The 24142-nt window shown below is 33.8% G+C and overlaps 2 protein-coding genes across 2 annotated transcripts; one reads left to right on the plus strand and one right to left on the minus strand.

The window, feature by feature from the left end:
• Positions 1–160: 160 nt before the first annotated feature.
• Positions 161–19774, minus strand: LOC134251410 (GPN-loop GTPase 3-like). Its single transcript, XM_062733819.1, has 8 exons — positions 19665–19774; positions 19381–19489; positions 18318–18405; positions 18022–18101; positions 16927–17167; positions 16589–16688; positions 16328–16456; positions 161–1539 (listed from the first exon to the last, which is right to left on the minus strand). The coding sequence occupies exons 1-8, from the start codon at positions 19710–19712 to the stop codon at positions 1486–1488; spliced, it is 849 nt and encodes a 282-aa protein (XP_062589803.1). The 5' UTR covers positions 19713–19774; the 3' UTR covers positions 161–1485.
• A 269-nt stretch (positions 19775–20043) lies between these two features.
• On the plus strand, positions 20044–23498 carry LOC134251445 (actin-related protein 2/3 complex subunit 3-like). Its single transcript, XM_062733865.1, has 7 exons — positions 20044–20142; positions 20263–20359; positions 20464–20540; positions 20944–21012; positions 21348–21474; positions 22740–22831; positions 23198–23498. The coding sequence occupies exons 1-7, from the start codon at positions 20137–20139 to the stop codon at positions 23258–23260; spliced, it is 531 nt and encodes a 176-aa protein (XP_062589849.1). The 5' UTR covers positions 20044–20136; the 3' UTR covers positions 23261–23498.
• Positions 23499–24142: the final 644 nt, after the last annotated feature.

Below are 24142 nucleotides of genomic sequence, written 5' to 3' on the forward strand. Positions count from 1 at the left end.
ACCCCATTCTTTGTTTTTTTCCCGCAAAAATAAGAGTGCTATTCGAGTGGTAGGATATTCTAGCAGGAGTTAAGGACGTCACCAGGAAAACAAATAATGGTTTGATGAAAACTCTACGAAAAAGATTAATCAAAACTTCAGTAATAACAGAACACACTGCTATTTTAGATGAACTATTTCCTCCTTTTATATACTTTGTGTTTCTCAGATAAGTACTTATATTAACAGTAAGAAAACCCATTGGGCTCATTTTCGTAGATTAAAAAAAATAAATTTTTCGCGTTATAACGCGAACCTTTCGCGATACAACGCGTAACTTTCGCGAATAAACGCGAAACTTTGGCTGTTTAAAACGAAGACATTTGCATAAGTCTTAATTTTCTTTTGATTTTGTGATCTATTTATTCATTACAATGAAAAGCAAAAGGCTATTTTGATCCTGGACCATCACAAGCTATAATTTTAAGTTTTCTAGCTATTGAATCCATATTACTTCACATTTTGTCTGCTTGAGAAAAGTGTCAAGTGGAGATTTTCCTTAAATAAAATACTCAGTCTAAAGAATTTCTTGAATGTAACAACTGAAAAACATTTACAAGAAAGTAAAATTCATTTTCTTATAATTGGTAGGGTTTTGAAATAAAAAAAAATATCTAATGACTAATCCATCCTATTCTCGCATCATTTCTCCAGTACATCTTCTGAGGAAATGATATTTTATAAATAAATTCATGAGAGTTCCCGTCAGCGTTCATGTTCTTATCTGTCAGTGAAGATCAAGGTTCCTGAATAACATTACTATATAATTTTGCGAAAAAACGCGAAACTTTCGCGTTATAACGCGTAAGTTTCGCGTTTATTCGCTAAAGTTACGCGCTATAACGCAGAAGTTTCACGTTTATTCGCGAAAGTAACGAGTTATAGCGAAAGTTTCGCATTTATTCGCAAAAGTAACGCGTTATAACGTGAAAGTTACGCGCTGTTACTGAAAGTTTCGCGTTTATTCAGGAAAGTTACGCGTTATAACGCGAAAGTTTCCCATTATATCGCAAAAGTTATGCATTACAACGCCAAAGTTTCGCATTTACTCGCGAAATTCATGCGTTATAAGTTATAACGCGAAAGTTTTGCATTATAACGCGAAAGTTACGCGTTATATCGCGAAAGTTTTGCGTTATAAGGCGAAAATTATATTTTTTTCACCTACGAAAATGAGTCCAATGGGCTTTCATAGAACAGAGTTGCAATATGTAGAAAAAAAATACCAATAATGAATTTTATTCACTTATACACTGTATATTTTGTCAGTTTCCTCCAAAATCCCATCTCTCACCCTTCTCTTGGAAAAAAAGTAAAGGTTATGTTCATAGACCTATTGTTGAGAGAGTGTAACTATAACATAGTCATTATTTGCTATGATTCTCACAACCACATTTAACACTACACTGAAGTATGTTGTTATCCACATAAAACACTAGTATGCTGTTATCCATCAAATCCGCTGTCCCAGTCAGGTCCATCTTCAGGGTCTACCATATCCTACAATTAATCATAAAATGATAAAAATATTAAAACTAGGCATCAAACCAACGGCACAAATCATCAATACAGTCATTTTAATGATTATCTGACAATCCAATAACTGATCAACTGACAGTCCTATAACTATTAATCTAACTATTCATCTAACAAAGATCATCTGACAGACCAATGCATGTAACTGATCATCTGACAGTTCAATAACTGATCATCTGACAGTCCAATAACTGATCATCTAACAGTACAGTAACTGACCATCTGACAGTCCAATAACTGATTATCTAACAGTCCAATAACTGATCATCTGACAGTCCATCTGATGTAGGACATCCAAAAGTATGCCTGTGTTTTAAATTTCGTAGCTTTTCTTCAAAAAACAGAAAAGATACTGCGATTTTTGTTTCAGCCAATCAGAGCGGAGCACACGTGCATGCATGTTCATGACGACCATATCATCTTGTAGGAGTTCATTATGTCTGTCTTTGTTTTAAATCCCATCCTGTTTGGTTGAAAAACAAGGAAGTTATAGCCATTTAAAGTTTAAGCCAATCAGATTGCAGCGCACGTGCATGCGCATGTTTTCACGACAGTTGTTATATATCATATTGTAGGACATCCTAGTGCATGACTATGTTTAAAATTTCAAAGCATTTCGTCAAAAATTAAAAAAAAGGTTTTGCGATTTTTGTTTCAGCCAATCACAGCAAAGCACACGCGCACGCACGTGCATGCATGTGCATGACGACCATACCTCCTTGTAGGAGTCCATTATGTGTGTCTATGTTCTAAATCCCATACTGTTTGGTTGAAAAACAAGGGAGTTATAGCCATTTAAATTTTAAGCCAATCAGATTGCAGCGCACGTGCATGTGCATGTTTACATGACAATTGTTATATATCATATTGTAGGACATACTAAAGTATACATATATTTTAAATTTCATAGCATTTTGTCAAAAAACAGAAAAGATATTGAGATTTTTGTTTCAGCCAATCAGAGCGAAGCGCACGTGCATGCGCGTGAGTTCGTGCTAATTTGACAGTGTCATATTATCTACAGTATTAATATATCATTATATAATGAGTTTCAAATCATTTCATCAAAAAATGTAAAAGTAATAGCTATATTAAGTATATAAGTCAATTCACTCATCACGCGCACGCACGTGCATGCGTATGCGCGCAAAATGACCTTCGTTCCGCACACCTACACTACACACCTATTAACCCTAAAAAGGTTTTAGCTCAGTTGGGTGAACAGTTTCTGAGAACACTCGCGGACAAAAAAGTCCGGAGAAGAAATAAGAAGAAAAAAGAACTAGTGCTAATTGTAACGGGGACCGTTACAGATCTTCCCCAAACGCTCCCCAACTCCCTTTTGGCTTCATTAAATAAGACAAACTCTATGCATTTGAGACTTTAACAACGTTTACCCAGAAGTGTACCAATTTCATTCAAATTTTAGCATTGCACGCATGCGCTTGTGAATGCATGTGCGTAATGACCATATAATCTTGTCTTTACAATCTATAGATTTTAATATACTAAATATCAAAGTATTTAATCCAAACGTATTAAAAAATACGCTAATTCAAGTGTATTTTTGATTTTACTCATTTCACGTGCACGCACATGCTCACATGAGCATGGCAACCATACTTTCTTGTAGAAGTCTATTACATCTATCTATGTTCTAAATCCCACCCCGTTTGGTTGAAAACCAAGGGAGTTATAGCTGTTCAAAGTTTCAGCCAATCAGATTGCAGCACACGTACATGCACGTGTATGCATGTGCATGGTGACCATGTCTTTTTGTAGAAGTCCATTATATCTATCCATGTTCCAAATCCCATCCTGTTTGGTTGAAAACCAAGGGAGATATAGCTATTTAAAGCATAAGCCAATCAGATTGCAGCGCACGTGCATGCACGCGTTTTCAAAATAATTGCTTTATATCTTATTGTAGGATATCCTAATGCATGCCTATATTTAAAATTTTAAAGGATTTCGTCAAAAAACAAGAAAGATATTGAGACTTTAGTTTCAGCCAATCAGAGCGAAGCGCACGTGCATGCGCGTGAGATCTTGCTTTTTTGACCATGTCATCTTGTCTATGCTTCTAATATATACTTCTAATATGAGTTTTAAAGCATATCATCAATAATTTAAATAGTTACGTCTGTATCAATTATATTGGACATTTCTTGTGTTGCACGTGCGAGCTCTTGCAAGCACACGTGCATGCACATGCTTTCACGATATTTCTTTTATTACGGGCTGTAGATCTCCCTATTAAATGTATGACTATGTTCAAAATTTCAAATGATTTTATCAAAAAACAAGAAAGATATTGAGACTTTAGTTTCAGCCAATCAGAGCGAAGCGCACGTGCTTGCACGTGCGATCTTGCTATTTTGACCATTTCATCTTGTGCATACTACTCATATATCCTTACATTATGAGTTTCAAAACATTTCGTCTAAAAATAGAAAAGTTACGGTTATATCCATTATATATTGGTCATTTCAAATTTTGCACGTGCGCTCTTGCAAGCACGTGCGCGCAAAATGACCTTGATTCCACAAATCTACATAACATGCCTACTTACCCTAAAAAGGTTTCCCCTTAATCGGATGTGTACTTTACAAGATCATTCGCGGACAAAATTTTCCCGAGAAGAAAAATAATAATAACTAGAGCCGAGCTCGTTGCAAAGCAACGAGTAGGTCTTCCGTCCTGTTTGACCGGAAGTAACTTTCTTTTAAGAAAAAAAGACAAATGAAGTCCAAAAATGGTTTAATCCTCCAAATTTATGTTAATTATTGCAAAATTAAGCCATTTTTGGCAACTTCCGGTTGGACCGGAAGTACCGTCGACGGACGGAAAATTAAAATTTAAGCTTCCAGTGACATATGATATCCAAAAACCTGTCAAGAACAGCAAAATTATGCAATTTTTGACTACTTCCGGTTTGACCGGAAGTGACGTCGCCGGACGTATTTCGACGACCAAATTAGATAAAGCTTGACATTTTGTACAACTTTGCTTCTTTGACGTATTACAAATTCTCAATACTTTTTGAGATATAAAGGAAATACTTTCGGCCCCTCTAGGCCTTTCATTTTAGGGGCCAGCCCTTTTTTCGAGATATCATTTGAAAGATCGTGTAATTCTACACTTCTTTTGTTCTACATGTCTTAACAAAATATTTCTAGGTAAAAAGTTATCTTTGAAAAGGTGTCAAAAATTTTGAAATTCTTGATAGGACTATTTTCGCGCCATATCGAGCGTCGGCGCTTCGTACTTCCAGTAAAAATGATATACTGAATTCACTTCTCCAAAGGTTGCTCTATCATCACTGAAAATTTCATACTTCTATCTTCAACGGTTTTTGAGAACATTGCCGGACAAAGTGACCCTCTAAAAATGACAAAATTGCGAAAATCTCCGAACCGGAAGTGACGTCATCAAAATAAAAAATGTCATTTCTAGATTTTTTGATGTTCTATCAGACCTGAAAGTTTCATGAACATCCATTGAGCCGTTTCCGAGAACTCGCGTGCACAAAATCGGTAAGAAAAAAAATAATAACTAGAGCCGAGCTCGTTGCAAAGCAACGAGTAGGTCTTCCGTCCTGCTTGACCGGAAGTGCATGTGTAACTTTCATTTAAAAAAAAAAGAGTAATAAAGTTCAAAAATGGTTTAATCCTCCAAATCTAAATTAATAAATGCAATATTAAGCCATTTTTGGCTACTTCCGGTTTGACCGGAAGTGACGTCGACGGACGGTAAATTAAGATTTAAGCTTCCAATGACATATTTAACCCAAAAACCTGTCAAGAACGGCAAAAATATGCAATTTTTGACTACTTCCGGTTTGACCGGAAGTGACGTCGCCGGACGAATTTTGACGAGCCCATTAGATAGAGCTTAACATTTTTAACAACTTTGCTTCTTTGACGTATTACAAATTCTCAATACTTTTTGAGATATCAAAGAAAAACTTTTGGCCCTTTTTGGCCCTTTATTATAAGGGCCAGCCCCTTATCGTTGATATCTTTCGAAAGATTGTGACATTCTCAACAAGTTTGGTTCTATATGTCTTTACAAAATGTTTACATGTAAAAAGATATTGCAGAAAAGGTGTCAAAAATTTCTAAGTCCCTGATAGAACTTTTTACGAGCCGTAGCGAGCGCCACCGTGCGGCACTTCCGGAGAAAAAGAGTGGTGTGTGACAAAAGAGCACACATTGCTCTATCATCGCTGAAAATCTCATGTTTCTGTCTTAAGGCATTTTCGAGAAAAATGATGGACAATGAGACCCCCTGAAAATCACTAAATCGCTGAAATCTCAAAACCGGAAGTGACGTCATCAAAACAAAAAATTATATATCAGGATTGTTTGATGTTCTATCAGTCCTGAAAGTTTTATCAAAATCGAACCAGCCGTTTCCGAGAAATCGTGCACACAAAATCGGTAAGAAAAAAAACAATAATTAATAATAACTAGAGCAAAGCTCGTTGCAAAGCAACGAGTAGGTCTTCCGTCCTGTTTGACCGGAAGTAGCTTTCATATTTAACAAAAATGAGAAATAACGCACCAAAATGGTTTGAATCCTCTAAAGCTATGTTAATTAATGCAAAAATAATCAATTTTTTGGTACTTCCGGTTTGATCGAAAGTGACGACGACGGACGGAAAATTAATTTTTATGCTCCCAGAGTCATATGTACTAAAAAACTTGTCAAGAACGGCAAAAATACGCATTTTCCGACTACTTCCGGTTTGGCCGGAAGTGACGACGCCGGACGTTTTTTGATGACCCAATACATTAATCTTGACATTTTGAACAACTTTGCTTCTTTGACGTATTACAAATTCTCAATACGTTTTGAGATATAAGGAAAAAACTTTCGGCCCCTCTAGGCCCTTAATTTTAGGGGCCAACCCCTTATTGTTGATATCCGTTCAAAGATCGTGACATTCTTAACAACTTATGTTCTATATGTTTTGATAAAATATTTACAGGTAAAAAGATACTGTTGAAAAAGTGTTTAAATTTTTCAAATTCATGATAGACCATTTTTTGGACGATAGCGACCGCCGACGTACGGCGTTTCCGGAAAAAGCCAAATACGAAAGGCACATCTACAGACATAGGTCTATCATGCCTGAAAGTTTCATGTTTCTATCTCAACTCATTTTTCAGAAAAACTCTGGACAACACAACCCTTTAAAATTCATAAAATCGGCAATATCTCAGACCGGAAGTGACGTCATCAAAAAAGAAAAAAAACGCATAAGGTTCAAGTGATGATACATGGGTCCTGAAAGTTTCATGAAAATCCATCAAGCCGTTTTTGAGAAATCGCGTGCACAAAATCGGTAAGAAAAAAAACAATTATAAAAGTGAAAAAGAAACCTAAGAATAACAGAAAGGTCTTCCGCTGAAGACGGAAGACCTTAATAATAAAAATAGTGGAAAAGAAACCTAAGAATAACAAGAAGGTCTTCCGCTGAAGACGGAAGACCTTAATAAGAAAAATAGTGGAAAAGAAACCTAAGAAAAACAATAAGGTCTTCCGCTGAAGACGGAAGACCTTAACTAGAGCAAAGCTCGTTGCAAAGCAACGAGTAGGTCTTCCGTCCTGTTTTGACCGGAAGTGACATCAACAAAAGAAAGAAATGAGCTAGGCCGTCTCCTTTGTCTTTTTAATATCAACTTTGCGTCAAAACCTTCAAAAATAAGCTATTTTTGGCTACTTCCGGTTTGACCGGAAGTGCCACCGACGGATGGAAATTAGGTTTTAGGCTTCCAATGACATATGTTACCAAAAAACTTGTCAAGAATGGCAAAAATACGCGTTTTCCGACTACTTCCGGTTTGGCCGGAAGTGACGTCACCGGACCTATTTTGATGACCCCAGTAGATTGAACTTGACATTTTGAACAAGTTTGCTTCTTTGACGTATTACAAATTCTCAATACTTTTTGAGATATAAAAAAAAAACTTACGGCCCCTCTAAGCCCTTAATTTTAGGGGCCAGCCCTTTTTTCGAGATATCATTTGAAAGATCTTGGAATTCTACACTTTTGTTGTTTAATATGTTTTCTCAAAATATTTCCAGGTAAAAAGATCTCGTAGAAAAGGTGTTAAAAATTTTGAAATTCGTGATATGACAATTTTCGAGCCCTAGCGAGCGCCAACGTGCGGCACTTCCGATAAAAATAAAATACATTTTGCACATCTATAGACTTAGGACTATCATACCTGAAATTTTGACGTTTCTATCTATAGCCATTTCTTAGAACGTTCGCGGACAACCTGACTCTTCAAAAATAATAAAATCGCCAATATTTCCGGACCGGAAGTGACGTCATCAAAACGAAAAAAAATGAATCAAGTTCAAGTAATGTTACATGAGTCCTGAAAGTTTCATTAAAATCCATCGAGCCGTTTTCGAGAAATCGCGTGCACAAAATCGGTAAGAAAAAAAAGAATAATAATAGGTAAGAAAAAAAGTGAAAAAGAAACCGAAGAATAACAAGAAGGTCTTCCGCTGAAGACGGAAGACCTTAACTAAATGAGATCTCGTTGCGAGCAACGAGTAGGTCTTCCGTTGAATTTATCTATAAGATGAGATATGAATTTGACTGAGATATTTGTTAAAATAGAATGAAATTAAGTTTTCCTCCATTAATTTTAAAGTTTCTGTTTTTATCACGATATTCTGAACATCTTTTGTTCAATATGGCTTTTAAAAATACTCCCTCTTTTCAAAACGTAAAGCATAAAAAATATATCATTTTGGCATTGCAACCACCTACATGTATAACTTAGGATATGATCAAAATTTTATAATATATTGTTGCAAATCGTTAAGATAAATATCTTTGCTTCTCATAATGGATACTTATCAAAAGATATTTATCATGAAAGAGTTGAAGATGAAAGACTTTTCACCCCTCTAAGCCCCTAATTTAAGGAGTCAGCCCCATATTTTCTCGATATCAAATGAAAGGTCTTGTGATTTTAAAGACTTTTTGTTCAACACCTATTCAGAGATTTCTTTTCCTTGTGGAGATATGCTTCATATACATATTTAGGGGTCACCCTTACAAGTCCTTAATTGGACAGTTTTACAAATATTCAAAGTATGTATATTGTTCAAAACATTTTTCTGACAATCTTTTGTTCAATATTGCTTATCAAAATATCCCCCCTTTTCGAGATATAAAGTGTCAAAGATTTGATATTCTGGCCCCCTGTGACTCCTAATTACGTAACACACGATCAAAATTGTATCATATATTGTTGCAAATCGTTAAGATAAATACTTTTGCTTCAGTAATGTATAACAAAATATTGATCATTTGAGAGTTATAGATAAAAGACTTTTGGCCCCTCTGAGCCCCTATTTTGAGGGGTCAGCCCTATTTTCTTGATATCATTTGAAAAGTCTTGTGATTTTGAAGATTTTTTGTTCAACACTTATTCAGAGATTTCTATGCGTTGTGGAGATATGCTAAATGGAAATGTTTAGGGGCCGCTCCTACAAGTCCTTAATGGGGCCGTTTTACAAAAATTCGAAGTATGCATATTGTTTAGAATATTATTCTGACCATCTTTTGTTCAATATTGCTTATCAAAATATCCCCCCTTTTCGAGATATAAAGCGTCTAAGATTTGACATTCTGGCCCCTTGTGACCCCTAATTACGGAACATATGATCAAAATTGTATCATATATTGTTGCAAATCGTTAAGATAAATACTTTTGCTTCAGTAATGTATAACAAAATATTGATCATTAGAGAGTTATAGATAAAAGACTTTTGGCCCCTCTGAGCCCCTAATTTGAGGGGTCAGCCCCATTTTATTGACATCAAATGAAAGGTCTTGTGATTTTGAAGTTTTTTTGTTCAACACTTATTCAGAGATTTCTATGCGTTGTGGAGATATGCTAAATGGAAATATTTAGGGGCCACTCCTACAAGTCCTTAATGGGGCCATTTTACAAAAATTCGAAGTATGCATATTGTTTAGAACATTATTCTGATCATCTTTTGTTCAATATTGCTTATCAAAATATCCCCCCTTTTCGAGATATAAAGCGTCTAAGATTTGACATCCTGGCCCCCTGTGACTCCTAATTACGTAACATTATGATCAAAATTGTATCATATATTGTTGCAAATCGTTAAGGTAAATACTTTTGCTGCAGTAATGTATAACAAAATATTGATCATTAGAGAGTTATAGATAAAAGACTTTTGGCCCCTCTGAGCCCCTAATTTGAAGGGTCAGCCCTATTTTTTTGATATCAAATGAAAGGTCTTGCGATGTTGCACATTTTGTCTTCAATATGCTTTAACAAATTATGAACAGGTGTGAAGATACGAGACAAAATGCGTCAAATTTTGTGAGATATTTCTGAGATATTTTTTCGGCCCTACCGAACTCCGGTGCCTTTTGAGCTAGAAAGATTTGGAGACCCAATTACAACTCAACAGACCTTTCTCTATATTTCCTGAAAATCTTAAGTCCATATCTTCAGTCGTTTTGGAGGAGTTTCCCGGACAAGCCGACCCTCTGAAAATCAGAAAATCGTCCATATCTCACGACCGGAAGTGGGATAATCAAAAAGGAAAAAAACCTATCAAGATCAATTGAATATCTTTCAGATCTGAAAGTTTGATAGAAATCGGACGAGCCATCTCTGAGAAATCGCTTGCACAAAATCGGTTGGAAGAATAATAATAATAAATAGAGCAAAGCTCGTTGCAAAGCAACGAGAAGGTCTTCCGTCCGGTTTTGACCGGAAGTGACGTCAACATAAGAATGCAATGAGATAAGTAATCTCTAGCGACTTTATAATTTCAATTTTGCATCAAAACCTTCAAAATAAGCTATTTTTGGCTACTTCCGGTTTGACCGGAAGTGACGTCGACGGACGGAAAATTAAGATTTAAGCCTCCAGTGACATATGTTACCCCAAAACCTTTCAAGAAAGGCAAAAATATGCAATTTTTTACTACTTCCGGTTTGAGCGGAAGTGACGTCGCCGGACTTATTTTGACGACGCCATTAGATGAAGCTTGATTTTTTAAACAACTTTGCTTCTTTGACATGTTACAAATTCTCGATACTTTTTGAGATATTAAGGAAAAACTTTCGGCCCCTTTTGGCCCTTTATTATAGGGGCCAGTCCCTTTCTGTTGATATTTTTAGAAAGATCGTTACATTCTCTACAACTTTTGTTCTATATGTTTTAACAAAATATTTGTAGGTGAAAAGATATCGAAGAAAAAGTGTTAGAAATTTTAAAATTCTCCACATGCCCTTTTTCGGAACGTAGCAAGCGTCGGCCTGCAACACTTCCGATGAAAATGAAATACGTGTGTCACATCTACATATATTGCTCTATCATTGCCGAAAAATTCAAGTTTCTATCCTAAGCTGTTTTTGAGAAAACTCGCGGACAAAATGACCCCTTGAAAATCACTAAATCGCAAAAATCTCAAAACCGGAAGTGACGTCATCAAAACAAAAAATTATATATCAGGTTTGTTTGATGTTCTATCAGTCCTGAAAGTTTCATGAAAATCGAGCGAGCCGTTTCCGAGAACTCGCGTGCACAAAATCGGTAAGAAAAAAAAACAATAATAATAATAAAACTAGAGCAAAGCTCGTTGCAAAGCAACGAGTAGGTCTTCCATCCTGTTTGACCGGAAGTAACTTTTATTTATTACAAAAATGTGTAATAAAACCCAAAAATGGTTTTAATACTCTAAATGTATGCTTATTAGTTCAAAAATAAGCCTTTTTTGCTACTTCCGGTTTGACCGGAAGTGACGACGACGGACAGAAAATTTGTTTTTATGCTCCCAGTGACAGATGTTACCCAAAACTTATTAAGAACGGCAAAAATATGCATTTTCCGACTACTTCCGGTTTGGCCGGAAGTGACGTCGCCGGACATTTTTTGATGATGCCATTAGATTAAGCTTGACATTTTGAACAACTTTGCTTCTTTGACGTATTACAAATTCCCAATACTTTTTGAGATATAAAGAAAAACTTTTGGCCCCTCTAAGCCCTTAATTTTAGGGGCCAGCCCCTTTTTCGAGATATCATTTGAAAGGTCTTGAAATTCTACACTTCTTTTGCTCTATATGTTTTAACAAAATATTTCCAGGTAAAAAGATATCGTAGAAAAAGTGGTAAAAATTTTGAAATTCGCGATAGGACAATTTTCGGGCCATAGCGAGCGCCGACGGGCGGCACTTCCGATAAAAATGAAATACATTTTGCACATCTACAGACTTAGGACTATCATCCCTGAAATTTTCACCTTTCTATTTTTTAGCCATTTTTTAGAACATTCGCGGACAACACAACCCTTCAAAAATCATAAAATTGACAATATTTCCGGACCGGAAGTGACGTCATCAAAACGGAAAAAAATGAATCAAGTTCAAGTAATGTTACATGAGTCCTGAAAGTTTCATTAAAATCCATCGAGCCGTTTTCGAGAAATCGCGTGCACAAAATCGGTAAGAAAAAAAAGAATAATAATAGGTAAGAAAAAAAGTGAAAAAGAAACCGAAGAATAACAAGAAGGTCTTCCGCTGAAGACGGAAGACCTTAAATAGTGGAAAAGAAACCTAAGAATAACAAGAAGGTCTTCCGCTGAAGACGGAAGACCTTAACTAGATGATATCTCGTTGCGAGCAACGAGTAGGTCTTCCGTTGAATTTCTAGATAAGATGAGATGTGATTTTGACTGAGATATTTGTTTAAGAGAATGACATTGAGCTTTCCCTAGTTAAAGTTTCTCATTTTTATCACGATATTCTGAACATCTTTTGTTTGATAAGGCTTATGAACATACTCCCCCTTTTTCAGTCATAAAGCAAAAAAATTATAACATTTTGGTCCCTTCCGACCCCTAATTACGTAACATATGATAAAAATATATTATTGTATGTTGCTGCAAATCGTTAAGATGAATACTTTGGCCTCAGTAATGTATAACAAAATATTGATCATTAGAGAGTTATAGGTAAAAGACTTTTGGCCCCTCTGAGCCCCTAATTTGAGGGGTCAGCCCCTTTTTCTTGATATTAAATGAAAGGTCTTGTGATTTTGAAGTTTTTTGTTCAACAATTTTTCAGAGATTTCTTTTCGTTGTGGAGATATGTTAAGTGGAAATATTTAGGGGCCACTCCTACAAGTCCTTAATGGGGCCCTTTTACAAAAATTCAAAGTATGAATATTGTTTAGAACATTATTCTGACCATCTTTTGTTCAATATTGCTTATCAAAATATTCCCCCTTTTTGAGATATAAAACGTCAAAGATGTGACATTCTGGCCCCTTGTGACCCCTAATTACGTAATATATTATTAAAATATCATAAAATATTGTTGAAAATCGTTAAGATGAACACTTTTGCTTCAGTAATGTATAACAAAATATTGATCGTTAGAGTGTTATAGATATAAGACTTTTGGCCCCTCTGAGCCCCTAATTTGAGGGGTCAGCCCCATTTTCTTGACATCAAATGAAAGGTCTTGTGATTTTGAAGATTTTTTGTTCAACACTTATTCAGAGATTTCTATTCGTTGTGGAGATATGCTACATAGAAATATTTAGGGGCCACTCCTACAAGTCCCTAATGGGACCGTTTTACAAAAATTCAAAGTATGCATATTGTTTAAAACATTATTCTGAACATCTTTTATTCAATATTGCTTATCAAAATATTCCACCTTTTCGAGATATAAAGTGTCAAAGATTTGAGATTCTGGCCCCTTGTGACCCCTAATTACGTAAGATATGCCTAAAAGTTTATAAAATATTGTTCCAAATGGTCTAAAATTAAAAAATATTGAAAAATCGAGCAGAAAAAACGATAAAATTTTTTGGTCATACGGGGGATCGAACCCGGGTCGCCCGCGTGACAATCCAACGCGCTAACCATTCGGCCATTCGGATCGCCGCTTCGCGTTTTCAAATGCTAATATCTCGAGATTGGCTTTTTCGATTTTCAAACAAATTACATATTTCGCTTCTGCAAAAGGGTCTCTATTCAAATCAGAACAAACATATTAAAAAAAGAAAAGTTGAAAAATTGCGTTTTTTAAATTCGCTTGCGGTGTCGACCGGAAGTACTGACGACGCACGAAAAGGCGATTCTGCAACGCTATAAATCATGATCTATCGTCTCCAAGTAATCTTCAGTTCATATCTTAAGCAGTTTTCGCTACTAAATCAAGACAAAATTGCATTTTAAAATCAGAAAATTCTCATTATCTCACGACCGGAAGTGACGTCATAAAAACGCTTAAAAACCTATCAAGATCTTTTAATGATCTATTACGTGTAAAAATTTCATGTAAATCGACCAAGCCGTTTCTGAGAAATTGCGTGCACAAAATCGGTTGGAAAAATTATAATAATAATGATAGGGAAAAAGAAACCGAACGAAAACAATAAGGTCTTCCGTTGGAAACGGAAGACCTTAACTAGATATGAAACTCGTTGCGAGCAACGAGAGGTCTTCCGTCCGATTCCGGAAAGAAAACGTAAAATGGAGCTGAAAATGTAAAAAGAGAAAAAAACAAAACAAAACAAAATATTTGCACACAAGGGGGATTGAACGCAAGTCGCCAGCATGAAATTCCAACGCTCAAAATATTACGCTATTGTGACCTCTACTCTAAATCTACTTGTATATATGTGATTCACGAAACAGTGCTTCTCTCTTAAAATTTTTAAAGGCGGGTCACTATTCAAAATTTAGCGCCAAATGCCACGAGTTAATCTTCGCACCTTTTCTTTGGAATGTTCTATTAAACAGGTGTGGTAGCTTCAATGAAATAAAAAAAAAACGTTTTTATAGCCTACGTTTCGAAGTTTAGAAAGTATATTTACATGTAACACATTTTATAAATTCCATATTGTACGTATATATGCATGTAACACTAAAGCGATGAAACAGTTATAAATTTTTAATTTTTTTTTCAATTTCCTGTTTATCCCCAAAGTGAACTATCCCGATTAGTTAATCGAAAAAGGTTGAAACGTTTCGCCGAAAAACATGGCTCTCCCTACATTTACGACGGTCAAGGAATCAGATATCATTTATGCAATAACTTGAATCAGGTCTTGGAGACAAGAATGCTAAAATAAAGTCCATGAAGCGATCTTTAAAAAAAATTGTTTTCTTATTTTTGTCTTATTGTTAGTTTAATATGACACAATTGTGCATAGAAAAAACAGTGGTTGAGATTTATATTTGATATTGATATTGACATAATTGATATTATTTTTTGAAAAAGTAAAATTTATAGGTATGATTTAAGATCTGTTTTTCCGTGGAGCACAAAAGATATTAGGTATCGAATTTCATTTGCACATTTAGTTTTTTCTTTTTCTACTTCGAGAACCAGCCAAAACCAATTATAGAAGATGTTAGTTTGACACAGAGCTGCAACGTAACTACGACGTGACAATCCAAGTATTCATTTACATTTCATTTATCTTTATGTTACTTTCGTTCAAGCAAACGCTCAGCTGCCTCCGTAAACCCCTATTGCGAAATGTCGGCGTTGACATACACAGCCGCCATTTTGGACCCGCTTCAGATTTTTAATATCTGGAGTTTAGATTTATCAGCATTCAAACAAATTATATAGTAGGCATTATTAGAAGGGTTTCTATTTACATACAAAAAATAAATGAAAAATACTGAAAAACAAAAAAGTTAGAAAATACGATTTTTTTCAATTTGCATCTCGTAACGACCGGAAGTACTGACGACGCACGAAAAGGTAATTCTGCAAACCAGAAAGTCATGATCTATCATCTCCAATAAGTCTCCAGTTCATATCATCAGCCATTTTCGATAAAAGTGCGCGACAAAATCGCATTTTAAAATCAGGAAATTGTCCATAACTTGGCACCAGAAGCGAATTTTCCAAATTTTTCTTCGGATGTAACAACTTCATATAATAACACATATTTTGTGAAAGTTTTATGAAAAACCGCTGAATAGTTTTCAAGAAATCGCCTGCACAAAATTTTGTCAAAAAAAAGAATAATAAGAATAATAAGAAACAATACAATCACTATAAGGTCTTCCTTGAAGACGGAAGACCTTAATAATAATAATAGGGAAAAAGAAACCGAAGAATAACAAGAAGGTCTTCCGTTGGAGACGGAAGACCTTAATAATAATAAGAAGAAACAGAGTAAAAACAATATGTTCCCCAACTTCGTTTGGGGAACATAATAATAGTAAGAAACAGAGTAAAAACAATAATAATATGTTCCCAAACTCCGTTTGGGGAACATAATAAGTACATGTACTACATCAAAGCGTATTTCTCATTCAATAGTCATCAGTCCAATATCACTAGTAATCAAATCTATTTTTACTAGTCCTATATTATTTATCACTGGTGCATCAGTATAAAACACAGTCATATTGCTAGTGATCGGTCCAATATCACCACTTATCAGTTATAGCAATTAGACAGTGCAATATCACTCCTTATCAGTACTAGTTAGCTATATTAGTATCAACACTCATCAGTTCAATATTCACTAGTCATTGACCCTAATATCCACTGCTCTTTATTATTGGCCATTGATTTTATGGAAAATGAAAGCTGCCGATTTCATGTCCTTTACATGCAGCATATTAGACTTTAAGGTTGAAGGGTCTAAAGCAGCCAATATAATTAGTTTACTTCATAACAAGACAGCTCAAATACTCACAGGTATTTCCTTAGGTTCAAAATCTTCTCCATACTGAATGGCTGTGTCTATTTGAATCAGAATATCATTAATGGTATCTTCTTCACTGATGTCCATTGGCAGGAATTTCACCAAACTGTAGTCATCTATCTAGATAAAAGAAAGTTAGGGCTGTCAGAGCTGGGTCAGGATTAAAAAATTGTGAAAAAAATAAGCTTCCTAAATAAGATCTGTAATGCAATAAATTGTAAAGGTCACCAGTTAAATTTTGAAAATAATTACCATTTTGGCAATGGAGCTGTTCAGTTTCTTGAATTTTTTACTTAGTCTGCTGTCGTCAAATTCCTCTGCAAGCAATACAGGTAATTCTGGCTCTAAATACCTGTGCATTAAAATGGAATGCAAATGAATTTGATAATCACACTTGTTCATGAATGGACAATTGCATTTTATAATTTGGGAAATTTAAATTTTCAGCTATAAAGAAAAAAATCATTTAAACTTGTTCATTGGAAATTGTGAATTTAATGGCCAGAATTTTCCTTTAAGCTAACATAAGACTTTGCAAAAATAGTTATCTACTGCATACTAAATTCTAGTTTTATATGTTCATGCCTTACCTCTCTAATTCTTTTTTGGCCTTTTTGCTGAGAAGATCTATCTTTGTCATAACATTGACATGTGGTATCTCTAGATTCACCATGGTAGATAATGCAGTTAAAATTCCTGAAATAAACTTGGATGGCTCAATCATAAACTGAGAGTCCACTAAAAACACACCACAGATCCGAAAGTCCCATTTCTGGAGAGTCTCTACTAGCTGTCGCATCACAGGGATATGTGTATAGAGCTCTATTTGACCTACAATTCAGTAAACACAAAAATTATCAAAACTGGGAAATTTACTATTTATGGTGCAGATTACAACAATAACATTTATGTCTCTCACTATTTCCTAGATACATGCAGCTCACTGCAGCTTTGTTTTGCTCAGAATTCTATTTCAAATACGACAGGACAAATATATATGAGAATGAAAATGTCATTTATTCAATAGTAAATGACAAAAAAATAAGTTTTACAAACAAGGGGGGAAATCAGCAAAAAACAAAACAAACATTTTGCACGCACATATAAATATATACATTTTACAAGAAATGATATTTATCAAGCACCAGTTTAAAAATAGGGACTAGTGAAATGACTAAGCACTAGTCTACAGGACATGTGAAATGTATGTTCTTTTCTTTAAGACCAGGTAAGTTTCTAAATGATTAATGAATTGTCTGAAGCACTAGTTTAAATTATTAGATAATTGCCTGAAGTACTAGATAAAAGTATTAGTTAAATATACAAGGCATCAGTGATCAGTCAAGGCTATAGGTCAGGTCTAGGCTATAGTTCAGTAGTCTGATTGCTTAGACACTGCTTAGTTCTTCGTACAGGTTGGATATTTTGGAGTTAAATTTGGTTCAATACTTTATGTATGGCTTGTGAGCAAGTCCTAAATACATTGGTAAAAGTCTGGATGCAAAATGTAATTTTTCCCTTCATAAAATTATTTTATTCACAAATTATTTTGCATTGTTAACTTGCATTGTAAATAAAATAATTTTTTTTTAAATTGGTTAATTTGTTGTGCTGTAAGCAATTTGATATTATTGTTTACATTTGTATATCATAAGATCTGCAATGTCTCTACATGTAAATCTCACCAGGGCAGTCAAATAAAATATAGTCATCTTCTACTTCTTCTAGTTGTTCTTGTAGCCAGTCAAAGTTCTGCGATAAATACCTTGGAAGAGATAGTCAATATTATTGTTTGTAATTAGTGAAAATAAAGCTTATCAAGTTATTCAAAACAAAATTATGTTAACATCTTTGTAAAACACATAAACCCTGCTCTTACTAGATCAGTTTATTACTATCATGTATGTCTATTTTTTATTTTCAAATAAAAATAAAATAGATTTTAAAATTTTTACTTTAATTTAAAAAAAATTATACCCACTCCATACAAAATACAAGGCCTCCATTTGGACCAAATCTCAATGATTCATCTTCCATGGCATCATCTAGGTGTATGAGTTCTCTGATATCTAAGGACAGTTTAACAATATGATACATCACTGGTACATCAAATAAATACAAAGAAACAATTTAACTGAGAATGATACTTGCAACCATAAAATGCAGATGTTTTAGAAAAATAATGTACTGCATTAGGGACTGACAAATCCCATTGCCCGACGCCCAGAGCTAGTGAATTTTAGAGGTGTGCAAGTGAATTTTTAATAGGCACATGCCCGTGGGCAAGTGACTTTAAAAAAAAATCTATCAATAAATATTTATAAAAATGTCATAGTTTTCCACGAAATTGAAATTATTTTGTTGTAAGAGTTATCTCCCTTTGTTTGTTACACTTCGTATGCGAACCAGTTTAATTGTGTCATCATTATGCAATTCATTACAAGTTTTACCAAAAGTTTTAAGTACATGTATTTGTACTTAATTGAAAGTGACAAATTGGCATTGGAGATATAAGAAAGTTTTGACAGTTATAAGGCAGAAAACGATCGAAAGCCGATGATAAGTACATCGTCCATAACAATGTTAGTGAAAAACTCAGTACAAAACCGTCTAAGCATACCAGGTATGAGAAAAGAAAAAACAAAGGTCCAAAACCATTATTTTAAACAAATAGCAGATATCATGACTATAGCTGAAATATGATAGCAATTTTACGTCTCTATATGAGTGGAAAATTCTCGAACGGGACGTAAAACAGCATACAATCAATCAACAGATTGTATGGTACTTAGTACTTAATGGCAGGTGGTTTTAAATGTCGCCAATATTCAAAACAACAATCCTAGGCTGCAAATTTTTTTGATTTAGAGACAAATTAATTCATTATGATGAATATAAAGTGCTGGTTGGGCAAGTAAAAATTGAAGTAGGGCAAGTGGAATTTGACCATGCACTTGCCCATGGGCAAGTGCTTGAAAAATCTATTTGTCAGCCCCTGGTCCTTCATCAGTAAACATTAATGTATAATAAATCAATTATTGTACCTGCAAGTACAGGGTAATCAAAATGTTCAGCTGCAGGGTCCAGATTCACCACATGAATTGTTCTCCTCAGCATTTCAGCATGCTTCACCATATTGCTGCAGTAAGTAGACTGAAAGAAAACGTTCTTGAGATTAGTTATTCTGAAATGGTCAGTCCAACAAGATTATCACTGAAAGAGAGAAACAAAAATTAGCCTATTAGGTAGTTGTTTTTCCTTTCATCATGTTCATAATTTCTGAACTTTGACAGATGTAGGGTATCTCCTACGATAAAAAATATGTTACCTTTCCACTACCTGCTGGACCCATGACAAGCTGTCCGTATCGAGGCATTTTTTTGTTTTGTTTTTTTTTAGTAAAAAGAAATTAAATGATTTTCTGTTTTAGTGTTTACATTCCATTTGCCAATGCTGTCTTGAATCAAAGTCATTTTTAAGCTTCTGTTTATAAATGTAATGGGGTATCAAAATCGGAAACGCAGAAATGATTATGAATCTGAGGATATCGCTTATGCTTGTAAAAATAAATTTTGAAATTAAATATTAGCTTTGATTTCTTTCATGTAACTTTGTGTATAAAGTATTTGTATAAATTCGAAATGGTTATAAGAAATATGTATGATATTATGAACGTTTACTCTTTAAAATTATTGTCTCTTATTGTTATTGATAGTTGCGGCCCTATGCGGAAGAAGGGTGGAATTCAGACGGAAAAATAATTTGCTTTGGACAAAGTTAAACCAGTTGCTAATATAATCATGCCGGTAAAAGGACGTTTTGTAACATAAATTATCATAGTTATGTCGTTAAAAGCACATTTTCTCCCTAAAATTTACTTAACTTTGAACATTGAATTAAAAATCTTAATATTTTCTACTTGATAGGCGTATCATTCCAAATTCACCGATCCCCCAAAACTGATTGGAAACATGGCTCTTATGCCTCTAAGGACAACATACAAGGGTCCCGCCCCTAAAGATTGTAAGTGTTGTTATTTATGAATTAGAATTGGAGGAATTTTCATTAACCATGTTTACTGACTAAATTTACTGTAAAACTTTATTTTGATTTATTTCCCTCTTCAGCTTCAGATTTTGACATCATTGATGAGGCAATTTACTACTTCAAAGCTAACATATTCTTCAGAAATTATGAAATAAAGGTAAGAGTAAGCTGAGTTTATATATTGGTGATTCTATTAGAAATTTATTTTTTCTGTTTTACTTCTTATGTACCGTACAAATAAGTTTTGATAATTCTGAAGATATGAAGACTTGAAAGACGGCTATTTTATACAAGTATAATGTAAAATAATAATGTATGCAGGGTTGTCCCTACTACCTGCACCAGGAATATTTCTCCACCTATAATGACATAATCCATTGGTTGTTCTGGTATTCCCAGTCAATTTCCAGTAAGTTTGGGGGAAAACTCAAATCTCCTTCTACCTTTGAAATGTCCCCTGCTATTTCAATCCTAGGGATAACTCTGTATATGTTTATGTGTGCGTTTGTGTTTTGAAAGATAACTATAAATATTAAACATATTTTAAATTGTGATTTCAGAGTGAAGCTGACAGGACTTTAATATATATTACATTATATATAAGTGAATGTCTGAAGAAGCTACAAAAGGTATAACATCATTTATAATTGCAGTATTTTGATATAAATTTATCTTAAATTTACAAGATATTGTTGCAGTATGATAAAGTTCCCACTTATGATTTATTTACACAAGGGTATTTTACTGCATATATTTTCTCAAGCTTTCCCTAGCATATTTTAGTTGTACTGTGTGATAAACAACAATGCTGACCATTTGGCATTTACAGAGCACTTATCTAGGGAAAATGCTGTTAACATAAAAATAAATACTATACTACCCATGTGCATACATGTAAAGTGTAATGAAGTAGTGGAAAGGACTGCAAAATTTAAATATTGTTTAATGTCATTGTTCTTTTCAGTGTTCATCAAAGTCAGCTGCCACCAAAGAAATGTACACATTAGGTTTAATTAACTTCCCAATCCCAGGAGAACCCAAATTTCCTCTTAATGCAATGTTTTCAAAGCCGAATGGCAGAGCTGAAGAAGGTACAACATTAAAGTTATTTATAATACTATATAGTCATTTCAAGAAATAAATTAAATTCACCAAGAAATTCAAACATTCTTTTAAGTTTTGTCATCACCACTATTTCTTTGTTATTCAACTGTACAGTCAATTCTCGAATTATTGCCATTCGATTCATCGCCATTTTCGCAATACCGCCATGATTTCAAAACGTTTTTCCTGCTTATAAAATTCTCTTTATAACGCCAAATTTTATCCGCCACCCTGTTTTCACAACTAACGTCCATTTTGAAAATTTTTTACCGCCACAGGTGCGTGTGGTCAGTAAAGCTAATTGACACTATCCCTGTTGTAAGAGAGCAAAGCCAGTCAAGGTACATGTAAGTACAAATTAAATAAACAATAATATCAACATGAACTGTTATAATAATTTTGTTTTCTGTTTAATAGGAATCATTTAGTCACGGCTTTGCCACGAAAGCGATTGTTGTTAAAGTACGCCGATAACTATATTATTTAGATGATCTCTGCTTTAAACAATGCAAAATTTGCTGAAAAAAATAATTTTAAGCATAAATTGTGAATGTTTAATTAACAATGTTGCCATAAACAATAAATTTATTAAAGAATTCATTTTACTTACTATTGGCAATATATCACGATGATCGACCTAGCATGTTTCTTTTTTCAATAACAGAACTTTAGATTTAAATTCACACCCATGTACTTGTCTTTATTTCGTAACTGCACATTTTGTTTTATCGAATTTGTACTTTAAAAAAATTACTTGAAGTATTTTCAATCAGAAATACGTTTTTACATACATGTACATGTAATAATAATAGAAACGCTAAATGGTATTTCTACTCTACATCTTGTTTTCCAGAAGATGGGAAATTCAATTCATCGCCAAATTCGTTATACCGCCATGATTTCTAAATTACAAAAGGTGGCGATTTATCGAGAATTAACTGTACTTAATTTTACATTAAATCTGAATGTATATTTGAGCACTGTGCATCAAAATATTTTTTTTTTTTGCTTTAGTCAGCTTGGATAAAATAGTTTGAAATTTTTTTAAATCATTCAAGATTGAAAAAGAGAGCAAAGTGGTTTGTGTACAAATGGCTAATCAGAATAACAAAGTTAATAAGATGGGTAGTGCATGTTTTCAGCTAATCAATATGATGATACTGCTGCACTTGAAATGCACATGTGTTTATAGATGTTGAAATATAAAACATAATGCTATGTTAGCTACTTTGACTTTGCTTTTTGTTTTTAGATACAATGAGAAACTACCTACTGCAGATAAGACAAGAGACGGGACTGAGGATGATAGAAAAAGTCTTTGAACAGGATGACAAACCAAGCAAGGTACCACATAACATTGTATAATGTAATTCTATATAGCCACTGTTTTATAAGAACCAAATTGCTGAAAACTATTCACATGTACTTAAAATTACTGAGCAAAATTCAGCAAAGTGATGTGATTCTATAGGTCTCTGATTCATTAAAATTAAATTGCAAACAATTGTATAAACATGTAAAGCGATTGAAAACACAACATGATGTAGATTTATTGCAATGATGTTTTACAAGTACTTATAAACAAAGTCAGGAAAACTATGTGTGCATGTACGTAAGAAGGTGGCACATCATGTCACACAATTTGTGGGATGTGGTTCTATAGGTATCTACTCCATATGATGTGTCTAAATAAACCTTGATCTTTTTCAGTGGTGGCTGTGTTTTGCCAAGAGAAAGTTTATGGAGAAGAGTTTGTCTTCCCCAGGAATGTGAGGTGAATGAACAATCTGTATTGACATGGATTGGCAGAGTATTGTAATCCAGGATCTGGAAGTGTTAAAAAGAAACCTTCACTATAATTTGTAACCTTATTATCATGATTATATTTATGTATAAATGTGTGTATGAATCCCTTCAGAGCTAGCAAACACTGTACATTTCATCTTAATCTTTTAAGTGTTTCATCATTCATACAGACTGTGGTAAATGAAGATTTCATATTTCTTTTTTTTTAATGAATAAAGATATACATATTCCAAGAATCATGAATGTGAACTTGTAAAACTTTTATTTAAGTCATAAAATCTACATGTACATCAGAGTATATGTAAATGATTTTGTCACAAAATAAAATTTTATGAAAAACCTTTTTGTTTTATGTATTGTATTATTTGCAGACATTCAAGTGAAAATTATTTTTATCCATATTTTCAAGAAATCTCATGACCAGACATATTGATATTATCCCTATCTATCATTTCTGTCATTTTCTTCACAACCATTTTGAAATGAAATTTTTACAGATATATCACATAAATATTTTTCTATTTTGCATATTTCTGGTTATGTATTTTAGACAAATTTCAATTATTTCAGTTTCCGTTCATTTTGTTTGCAACTGTTGCACATACTGAAATGAAATTTGGTATACAAATATATCACATGAATATCTAGGCCAAGTTCTGTTTTTAGATTACCATTTTTGACAGAGTTATGCCCCACGTAGAAAAATTTCAATTATTTGCAGTTTCTGTTCATTTTCTTTACCGTTGCACATACTTTTTGGTAAAAATATATATGAAAATCTACATTTTGTTTATCCATGTCAGAGTTATGTCCCATAGAAAAATTCCAATTATTTGCAGTTTCCGTTCA

Source organism: Saccostrea cucullata, unplaced genomic scaffold (assembly GCF_032062105.1).
Source record: "Saccostrea cucullata isolate Sc308-1 unplaced genomic scaffold, CSIRO_AGI_Scuc_v1 ctg65, whole genome shotgun sequence".
Lineage (NCBI taxonomy): Eukaryota > Metazoa > Mollusca > Bivalvia > Ostreida > Ostreidae > Saccostrea > Saccostrea cuccullata.

What these genes read in the sequence shown, in the direction of transcription:
- LOC134251410 (XM_062733819.1), bottom strand. Translation starts at nt 19,712, where the DNA reads ATGCCTCGATACGGACAGCTTGTCATGGGTCCAGCAGGTAGTGGAAAG. An exon ending in TATTTTATTTGACTGCCCTG is followed by an intron (nt 17,168 to 18,021) that starts GTGAGATTTACA and finishes ACTGAATTGTAG; the next exon opens with GTCAAATAGAGCTCTATACA. An exon ending in ACAGCTCCATTGCCAAAATG is followed by an intron (nt 16,457 to 16,588) that starts GTAATTATTTTC and finishes TCTTTTATCTAG; the next exon opens with ATAGATGACTACAGTTTGGT.
- LOC134251445 (XM_062733865.1), top strand. An exon ending in TCAGAAATTATGAAATAAAG is followed by an intron (nt 20,541 to 20,943) that starts GTAAGAGTAAGC and finishes TTGTGATTTCAG; the next exon opens with AGTGAAGCTGACAGGACTTT. An exon ending in AGGATGACAAACCAAGCAAG is followed by an intron (nt 22,832 to 23,197) that starts GTACCACATAAC and finishes GATCTTTTTCAG; the next exon opens with TGGTGGCTGTGTTTTGCCAA.